We start from the raw sequence: 10,450 nt of genomic DNA on the forward strand, positions 1-10,450 counted from the left end.
TGTACACAGACCATCAAGGACATAGAGTAATATCTGCCATCCTGCCATCTCTGTAACCTGACCTCTGACCTCGGATACACGGTACAGCCCAAGGCCAAGGCTTCGCATGAACTAGCCTGAGCCAGGAGCCACTGTACTGTTCCCCACAAGAAAGCCACTTTAATAACCATTACAGTTCACATTTCCCTGATGCTGTTCAGCGTCTACAGATGAGTGCGTGCATGTGGGAGCCTACTGCGTCACTCCACCTCCAGTGTGTGACCCCTGCCCCATCGCTGTGAGGGAGGGACTTCTAGATGGCCACCATCACTGTGTGCGCTGCCTCTAGCCTAAAGTTAAGTGTTTTTTTTTTACCCCCTTCGCTGATTCCGGGCTCTGTGTCTCCCGCTGCTTGGCAACAGCGCGGACTGCCTGTGTGGGCGTTTGGCGCTGAGTGCCAGGCGATAGAAGCGCTCGTTCGCCAGTGGAGAAGAGGGGCATGGTTACAGTTACCAGCCAGCCGGCGGAATCTATGTAGCAGCCGCCTCGGCTATCTATTGGACACTCTCAGAGAGTAAACAATAGCGGTGTGTGAACTACGCCAGGCTTTTAAACGATGATGGGTGGGTTTAGCAATTAGCTGTGTTTTCTGGTAGGTTTAAGGACAGGCACAATTAGGTTTCATGCGCTAACTGTATGGCGCCACGCTAAAGTGTAGAAGTGTTGCCCTGGGAGGACAACAGGAGGGAGGAACGGAGTACCTTAAGAAGCTGATGTTATTGTGTTGACACAGGATAATTTGAGCAGTGTGAAAGCTACACCAACCATTTATGTTATTTGACTGCAGACGCATGGTCCAGGTTTCCCATGTGATGGGACCTGTGGCTCACCCAGAGATGAACAAGGATTCTCTCTCCTTTTCAGTAGCTTTTCCGTTCCTCTTTTCTCTCCATAATTTCACTCCACTCCTGCTCTCACTCCCTCTTCAATGTTCGCTCTCTCTTTCTCTCTTTCTATTCTCTCACTCGCACACACAGAGTTCTCTACAGAGCAGCTCACGGTGTTCCCACGGTAACCAGTCTTCTGCTCCACAGCGCCGCACACACGTGTTTCTGCCGTAAGCCGTTCAGCAAACGACCACTTAAATGCATCTGAATGAAGTAGGTAAGCAATACGACATGGACAGCCGATGAGACGAGGACCAAGACAACAACTACAGCCTAATCCAATTCCAGAACTAGACTAATTAGTATAGTTATAATGCAGATATGACGTCTTCAGACAGTCCTCTTTCTAGAATCTAGAACCTAAAAGGGTTATTTGTCTTCCCCAGTGGAGGAACCCTTTGAAAAACCCTTTTGTTCCAGGTAGAGTCCTTTTGGTTTCAAGTAGAACCAGTTTGGTTCCAGGTAGAACCATTCAGGTTTTAAAAAAAAAATAATCCACATAGGGTTTTACCAGTAATTCAAAACACACAACCACCTTCTTGATATCTTTATTTGAAGAATTATATAAAAAGCCATTCAAATCGACATTTGCGCGTGGTTTTCTACCCTGTTTTTATAAGGAATGGTTTATTCTAAGAGTCAGTGCTAAACATTTCTACAGCCCTCAGAATAATATTTCTAAATGGTACAAGTGGTCTAATTTAACCCACCCCCAAACAAGAAACACCCATGCACAATATAATTGCTGGCCAGTTCTAGTTATTAAAGGACTTTGTGTAGAAGGCAGCTCACTACGTGTCTGTTTGTGTGTGTGTGTGTGTGTGTGTGTGGGTGTGTGTCTGTTTCATATCAGCTTTGACATTCCCTGTCACACTACAGAAGCTCATTCATCACTCTACAGTGCAAAACTGAAAAAATACTTCAGCATACACTCAAATAACAGAGAGGTTAAAATGAAGCCACGTTCTAGGGGACAGGAGTAGATCTATAGTAGTCAACACCATCATGTTTCAACAAATACATGTGTCATAAGCCATCCTTTATATTTCCTGCCTCTTACTGCCTCTGCGCGTGCTTATTCCCACAATGCATGTAACTGACTACGTCACAGCTCAGAGACAGTTGTTCGGCACACAACCACTAATTTAAAGGAGCAAATGACTAATCATAATTACTCCCGCTCCAAGCTGGTGTCACATTGGCATAAATTGCGGGGGTGTTCAGGCCCAGCGTCAACCCACCCACCCGTGGGAGAGTGGCGGGGGTGAGGGGGGGCTCTGGGAGGCAGCAAGGGGTAGAGGGGGCAGAAGACGAACATTTAAACTGCCTTAGGGAACACTTTACTGTTTCCAAAGCAACCATGATATCTACATCATTTTATAACCTAAGACAAGGACAGTGCAACTTCAACATAAAACACTAACAAAATCCAACAATCTGTCTTCACACTTCATAAGGTCACTTTGTGAGTTCTACTATAAGGATTATTTTTTGTAATAAATATGTAATTATGTCTATAGTGCCATCCAGGTTTTGATAGATTCTCATGGTCATATCTTCAAAAGGTGCCGAAGTACTCCATGTATGGCAAACATAGCAAATAGTTAGTTGTTTGAAAAATACCAAACTGTTCTGGAATTCGTAAGTTACTTACACAATAAGCAGAAGATGTTTAAGATTTTCAAATTTGCAATAAATGGATCATTTAGTTTTTATGTTTGGAATAACGATGAAAAATGCACTCACAAATCACAGATTCCTATAGTACTTGTTGATTGGAGGTTCACATTTCAACATGCTTTTAATGATTTCATAATATTGAGTGATATCTGTGGATATAAAGGCAGATTTTTATTGGAATCACATCACCAGGTGAGGTTTCCTATTCCATATTTCATAATATGCATAATTGTAATGAATCTACTTTAGGGAACAGCCATATGAACAAATTCATGCAAGTTAAAATACTGACAATTAAGATTACATTATTTTAAGAATTACTCATCTGGGTAGAATCGAGGGTACTCTACAGGATACATAAAGACAGTTGACCAATCAAAGGAAAAACCTGAGTGAATGAGTAGAGGAACATACATAATGAATGCAGATGCTTCCAAATAGGTGTACTGCATGACAGAATGAAATACTTAACATCCTATCATGCTCTGTGGCAGGTACTCAGCAGCCCAGTTGACCTCGATTTGGGATCAAGGTGGAAAGAGGAAAGGATGTAAATGACTAAAAGAGGGTTATTGGTTCTCATCAAGCATGACAATCTCCTCATCTACAGGATATGAGGGGTCTCTGAATGGTTTGATGAGTATGAAAATGATGTGAATCATGTGCTACTGACTTCACGTTCACATTCACCCCAACCCAGTTGAACACCTATGGGAGATTTCGGAGCGGCGCATTAGACAGCGCTCTCCACTACCATCATCAAAACACCAAATAAGGGAATATCTTTTGGAAGAATGGCGTGCTGTCCCTCCAGTACAATTCTCTACCAGAGACTTATAGAATCTGTATCTTACTAAGATACTTTTTCCTTTAATTTATCACTGATCTGTGTACGTATACATTTAATTGTGTTCTACTGCCATTTACCTTATTTTTGGCGACTTAACCAAAAGTACTTCTTTAGAAAGAAGTGTGAAACTAAAAGAAGTGATTTGATTATGGCCAGAAATACCTCATCATAACCCCCATGAATTCTGATGGTGAAAACAGTATTTTTTCTAATCAGAAATATATTTGTAATAAATCTAATTTTGCAGGTTTCCCCACTGTCTCAATTAATCTGTGGTATTTAGTTGGGGGGGTTAACAATACAAGTCTTTTAGTTATCAGTAATTTAAATTGGCATCCTTTTGATTAAAATGGCCATCCTGACTGACAGCTCTCCAATCTTCAAAATAAGCATCCCATTGGACACGGCCATCAAGACCATGCCACTTCCTGACCTCATGAACACTGACACGTCTCAGGAAACAACACGGGCCGAGACTCTAAGAGAGGAACAACCGTATTGATAAACTCAGAACATGATTACAAACCAAAACGTTGCTTTTCATCCAGCTGAATAATAACCACGATTCCTTGATATCATATTTGAATGAAATATCAAAATGAAAAATATCAAAGCAAAGTGGTTTTGTGTCTGTAGGGTTAACGAGGACCACTAAGACCACCGCTGAGTAGAAGAAAGGGTGGGAGTGGCTTCACTGGTAGAAGAGGATGCTGCAGCCTTTAGGGCATCTTCACTAGAGAGGGTCTAGAGAGAACATATTATCTTATACTGCATACTGCTTGTTACTGGGACGGGTCATGCAGGTTGAGCTAAAGCACATTCACTGTTCAGCCAGGGGCGAAGTTATTCCAACAGTTACTGTCAGTGTCAGCACGCAATGTTACAGACCTGAGTGGCTTCTGTCAGAGAACGAAATCAATTATGCAATCACTGGAGATTATCATCAACGTCTCTCATTCATTCAGACAGAAGAGACAAGAAAGGGTAAACCAGATGGTGATAGAGGAAAGAGAGGGAGAGGGAGAGGGAGGGAGGGATGGAAGAAGCAAGGGAGAGAGGATACAAAAGTAATTTCTGCTGCTCCTCTGAGTCATATCTGCAGTAGACAGAACCAGCGAGGGGGAGAGAGAGAGAGATTGAGAGAGCGGGATGAGGATAGTGACTGATGGAGATAAAGAGAGGGAGTGAAAAGTACGTACTGGAGAAAAGAGGGAAGGATGGAGTAGAGAGAGAGAGAGAAAAAGAGAGGAATGGAATTCGAAAAAGGGAGAGGGAGTTGGTAAGGGTGTGAGCGATTGAACGGAATTAGCTTCCTCTGGAACAAAAGCCCATTACCATCCTCTGCATCACAAAACAGAATTAATGTCAGCCAACCAAGCAGAGGAAATATCCACATGTGCACCCCTGAAGAGAGTCAGAGAGGGGAGGGAGGGGAGGAAGAGACAGAGAAGAGGGAAGGGAAATGGAGAAGAAAGAGAGAAGGGAGAGAGAGATAGAGCTGCATGCAAGGGGAAAAAAACTGCCAGCACCTGCAAAATGCTGATTTGGGATTCTAAATCTTCTCATCGGGAAAAGGAGAGAGATGGGGAAGCTCCACTTCCTTCATTTCATCTGTAACACTTTCGAGCACATCAGCACGGCTGTCCTCAACGTATTGGGACATGTTACGAGCAAGCAATTCTGACCGCGATCAAATATACTGCATGTGCTACCTGGTAGAAGAGGTGTGATCCTTCACCATGGGGAGGACCGTCAAAACATCCCATTAAAAAGATGCTGCGATGCCCAGGTGATGCGCATTATATGCAAGGGGTGTCTACTGCCTAATAATGGACATTCCAGGAGATAGTACACACACACACACACACACACACACACACAGCAGTAGTCACCGCCTCTGGGCCAGGAATAATTATACTCAGGTCACACTAATTAATCTCTCACACTCCCTCTGCGTAAGTCTCCCTCTCTGTTTCACACATAGCCAGACACTCCTGAACATTTTCACACGCATGCAGAAATACACAAACTCACACGAATCACCTGAACAGGCACACCCGAGACGGAATGAGAGCCTGTCCACATCCCACGTGGCTGTGTATTTCCCTGACTCGGACCATGACGCCACTTCAAGGTCGGCCACTGCCTCGGACTCAGACGGTACTGACGACCTCCACTGTACTGACCCCGTGTATCTCTGATGGGATGGAAGGAGAGGTGTCGCATCCAGATAGCCCAACGCCCGCTACTCACATTGTCCATCTGCCTATTAGCAGAGGCAAAGGGAAGAGAATATGGGACAGAATGTGGGACAGCTGTTTGGGCCAGCGCTGCTGGAGGAGGACACGGGCCAGTTTGAGCTGTTGTCACTGTTATTCAGAAGTAGAAGTGACACACTTCATCGTTCCTTAAGTCTGGGCATCTAATGTACATCGAAGCCCAGTCATTTCAGAGCAGGACACGGGGCCAGGATAGTCATGGACATGTTGTGTTTGTCAGACACAAATACCCTGTCCCTAACCCCACCATCCATAACCCTCTGCCCCGCTTCCCTCCTCCTCTATCTTCGTAGCTCACTACCTCTCTTTCCCTCCCTCTCTGTCCCTCCCCCTCTCTATCCCACTCTTTATACCTCTCTCTCTTCCTTTCTCCCTCCCTCGCTCTCTCTCTCTCTCACTCTCTACCTACTTGAGAACAGATGGTAAAACAGTGTGTGTGTTCCACGTTTTTTTCTTTTAGAGTGAAGCATGCTGAGTCGGGGTCGCTCTCTCCCTGCCCTGCCCTCTCTTCTGTATCTCCCTCCTTTCTGTCTCTCTGTCACTCTTTGATCGGAACTGTAATTAGCTGGACGAGGGCGACCTGAACAGAGGCGATGTGAATATGAGGCATGTTAAGTGTTGTTGCTGACAGATGACAGGCATCAGGAGTGGTCTGAGAGACACTAGGTAGATGAGAGTTGGTTAAAGATTTGTGGACAAGGTCAGCAGAGACCAGTGGAATAGGCTGATTCATACTCCTCATTACTGTAAATCTTGCAGTTGAATTGATTATACAGTACAGTGCGCGTTTTCATCCTTTTCAAGATGCTCTAATCCAGCGAGACTCACAAGCTGTGTACATTATATTACAAAGTTTAAATATGGTATTTAAACTGAATGAAACACAGCTATGAGCTACTCAACACAGAACGTAACGTGTCAAAACCACTACCGCAAACAAGGGATGTTCTGCAAACTGTCCTAGATTTGCAATTCATCAGAGTGTTTAACACCCACATAAATAACTAATATGTGTTTCTATCTAATGACTAAGTCATCCCACGTGATGCAGGCAGGGGGGCACAGAGGAAGGGAGAAAACTCCGCGGCCAGGGGATATGTTCCTGATCAATAGGGGACTTTGTCTGAATCCATTTGAGGAGAGACTGAGAACAAATGAAGGACTCAGTGAGGGAATGCAAAACCAACACAATCTGAAATGACATCATGACACTGATGAGGTTATTTTAGCCTCAGGACATACTAATAACCACCTACACAACTACCTACAAGTAGCTACATGTAAAATATATATTTTCAGTGGTCCAATGTTACGCAGATCATGGTGCTTGACAGGACTGTGGGTGTGATTCCCACAGAGGGCCAGTATGGAAAAGTATGAAATTATATTTACTCAACGCTGTAAGTCACTTTGGATACGGTAAATATGTTAGTACCAGTGTTGAGACGGTACTTTCATAGGGATCTGTCTCCGCTCAAACAACCTAGATTATTGGCCAATAACAGAACATCAGACCAAATGTGTCGGAAAGTAAAACTGATAAGATGCTTGTTTGCCAAACAGCATGTTCCAGACATTCACATTCATTTGACCATCAGTCTGAGATTCTTTGCTGGTGAAGAGCTTATCTATTTTACCAAAATACAAACCGTAGCTAAATTTAGAGAGAAAGACAGGAAAGTGTTTTACTGAGCAGACATGTGACTCCAGAGATTTCTTTCAGATTTAAAGGACAAAGCCACAATAAAGGACATCATCATTTCTTCAGGTTTCTTTACATACACATGCAAGCATATACACATGCAGTCTTCCTCTGCAAACTACACATCGCACTCCTACACACAATGCATCAAAAGCACTCCTTCACACCGATATCACGACCCCACTAACAAAATCAGCACACTCATATAATGTAACACCCACAGAAAAAGAAACACACACACACACACACTAGCTACAGCATTCAACAGCCCACACATTGTGATACCTATACACTGCACTCGCTGATCTAACACTCAGAATGACTGTATTACAGAAATCCTATCCAAATAAGTACACAGAGGAGCACTAAATCAAAGCCCAAAGCAGCTTCAGCAATATCTACCGAACGTCTAATGATCAGCATCTAACTCCTACCCATTCAGTTAAGTATTGGTGCTCACTACGCTGGGGGCTTTAAAGTGGGTCACGTCACTTCCCCTAAAAACTAGTGTGATGCGCAGGACCATTTCCTGTGTCAACTCTTTTGATTCCAAACAGATGAGTTCCCCACAGGGCTATAATAGACCCATCGGGAACATCTGGCTGAGGCTGAGTGACAACCAAGGAACCAGTCAGGGAATAGGATAATTACCCGGTAGCATCAAACAAGTGAGGACCTCCACGCTTCAGTGGGCCGTGGAAAGGAAGCACTGAGAGGCAGCATTATGCTAAGGGAGAAGCAGAGGCACACGGGAACATTACTCACTTTCTACGGATGGTGGAGCTGTTGGTATCAGAGCTGTCTGTGTGGTCCAGTCTCCCCCGCTGCTCCCTCTCTGCCGGGTTGGATCCACAGGACATACCACGGGTCAGCCTGGTGTGGGCCCGTCTCTCCCGGCTTGGCCCTGAAGGGGGCGCCACCACTGCGGGGGTCGGGGCGGCCACAGGGCTGGCAGCGCTACCGCTACCCCCACTACCGCCTCCGGGGTGGACGGGCAGGGAGAGGGCCGGCTCCGCTCTGTGGCCGCTGTCATTATGGTTCTGTTCGGGGGGCTCCGGGGCTCGTGGTGGACTTGGCCTCTCCAGCCTCAGGTCCTGGTTCTCCCGGCTGACACGGTCCAGCTGACCCTCCAGCTCCTCAATGCGCCGCCGCTGGGTCTCCAGGAGCTTAGCCTGGCTCTCAATTATGTTGTTGAGCTCCAGGAGGTATTCCACAGCCCGGTTTGGACTCTCTGGGCTGGTCTCCATGGTGGGAGGCCTTACTCCAGGGAGGCTCCAGGGTAGCCCCACCTCTGCTGTTAGGACCCTGGAGCTCCAGATCCCACCCCCCCCACCAGCCCTGATGAGTGGGGGGGAGAGGGGAGGACAAACAGGGGGGCTGGAGGAAGAGGAACTCGGGAGTTGTTCTTATTCCTTTCTACTTAAAGCAAAAAAAGCCTTTCAGAGATTGAAAGATGTCAAAGGACACAACTGAGTGTGTCGACAGATTCGCAAATGATTACATATCACAGAGTCTCACAGGAAGATGGAGCTGGTTGCAAGGGTTTTATGTCCCCAAGAGACAGCGACACCAAGACAACGGTGCAATGTTGTACAAAAAGGAAGGGTTGCCCCCAAGGGAGGTTAATGGAACACTTAGTGTCTTTAAATTCAGCATCTTGAATGGTACTTAGAGGATTTACATCCAGGGCTTTGGGCATCAGGTGTCATTCAAAATGATCAACCAAAATCAAACAATAAAAAAGAGGGATGGATCAAGGCAGAGAAAATAGAGACAGAGAGGTATAGTTGAAAAATGAAACAATAAATGCACATAAGCCATCTTGATAATTCAACATAGCTCTCTCTTATGGAGAGATACACATAGGAGGTTACAGTGCAATAACTGATCTGTGAAATAAAACAGCACACACACTAGTGACTCTGGTTATAGTCGCAGGTAATCTCCTTGTCAACTTCAGTCAAGATGTCTTATCATCTTACCAGCCAAGTTTTGCGCTTGAAAGCAAGTTGATTCTTTCCCAAAATATTAATGAACACAAAAAATGTTCTGTCGCTCCCACTAAAAAGGGAAAGGGGAAGGGGTCAGGTAAAATTGAGAAACGGTCATCCACTTAAAATCAGTTTTTGTCGAAGATTATATAATAGAGAATATTCCATGTCCCCTCCCACATAGACTATCCCCGCAGTCTCATCCTCTTCACCCCATTACTATGTTTGTCTTTGGAAAAGACCAAGTGAAAACGCTGGACGATTGATTCATTTCACAGTTGAAGTCCAACTCCCCACACCTGCCCTGTTCAGACCACATCAAAGAGCGTGAGGATGACTTTTAGGTTACAGTTTGTGTCTGCGTCCCTCACAGAAATCGCTAGAAATCCACGTCACGCAACCACACCGTTGCCTAGTCGAACTATAGTCCTTTCATTTCATAAAATTGTTTGATGTAAAATTATATTCATCTCTAATAGTCCACACGTCTTTAATAGGTTACACATACTTTATCGTTATAAGGAGTTTCCACTTGCCTGTGTCCCGACGTTTCAGGGAAAGCCAGTGAAATAGTCCGCTGCGCACTTCTAAAATCCCCTATGATAAAAGTAAAGTATACTTCTCAAACGGTATTGAACTACAGTCGCGGTAACTTCACACAAGTGGTGACAAAGATACAGATTTACGAAGTGATGGACTCCTTCCTCGTAAATCTGTGAACTGTACTGTAATGAGTGCGCGTGGTTCTCAGGAGCGCTCCAGTGGCGACGCGCAAGCTTGACAGAACGATCCACAGTCTTTTGACACATTGGCAAGACTGTAGCGTAGTCATCGGACAGTTAATGCGTTTTCCGGTAATATCTGCAATGTACAGATTTAGAATAAACGCGTGTCTTAGTTAATTTAATAATAGGCTACAGATATTTTTCAAGCAATATGGTCCATTCTAGGCTATATTGCCAATACCTCTTCCAGGTGTTCTTATGCTAGATGCAACAAATGGCTTAACACGGCTAGCCCTT

At 44.8% G+C, this 10,450-nt stretch overlaps 1 protein-coding gene across 3 annotated transcripts in view; it reads right to left on the reverse strand.

The window, feature by feature from the left end:
• Positions 1-10,207, reverse strand: part of iqsec2b (IQ motif and Sec7 domain ArfGEF 2b) — a 36,560-nt gene extending 26,353 nt beyond the window's left edge. For 2 of the 3 annotated variants that reach the window (XM_034295789.1, XM_034295791.1), the window contains exon 1: positions 8,203-10,207. In XM_034295789.1, coding sequence (XP_034151680.1) covers positions 8,203-8,684 — 482 coding nt within the window. In that variant the 5' untranslated portion in view covers positions 8,685-10,207. The remainder of the gene's footprint in view (positions 1-8,202) is intronic. The other variant, XM_034295788.1, reaches the window with a different exon arrangement.
• Positions 10,208-10,450: the final 243 nt, after the last annotated feature.

Source organism: Esox lucius, chromosome 12, assembly GCF_011004845.1.
Source record: "Esox lucius isolate fEsoLuc1 chromosome 12, fEsoLuc1.pri, whole genome shotgun sequence".
NCBI classification, from domain to species: domain Eukaryota; kingdom Metazoa; phylum Chordata; class Actinopteri; order Esociformes; family Esocidae; genus Esox; species Esox lucius.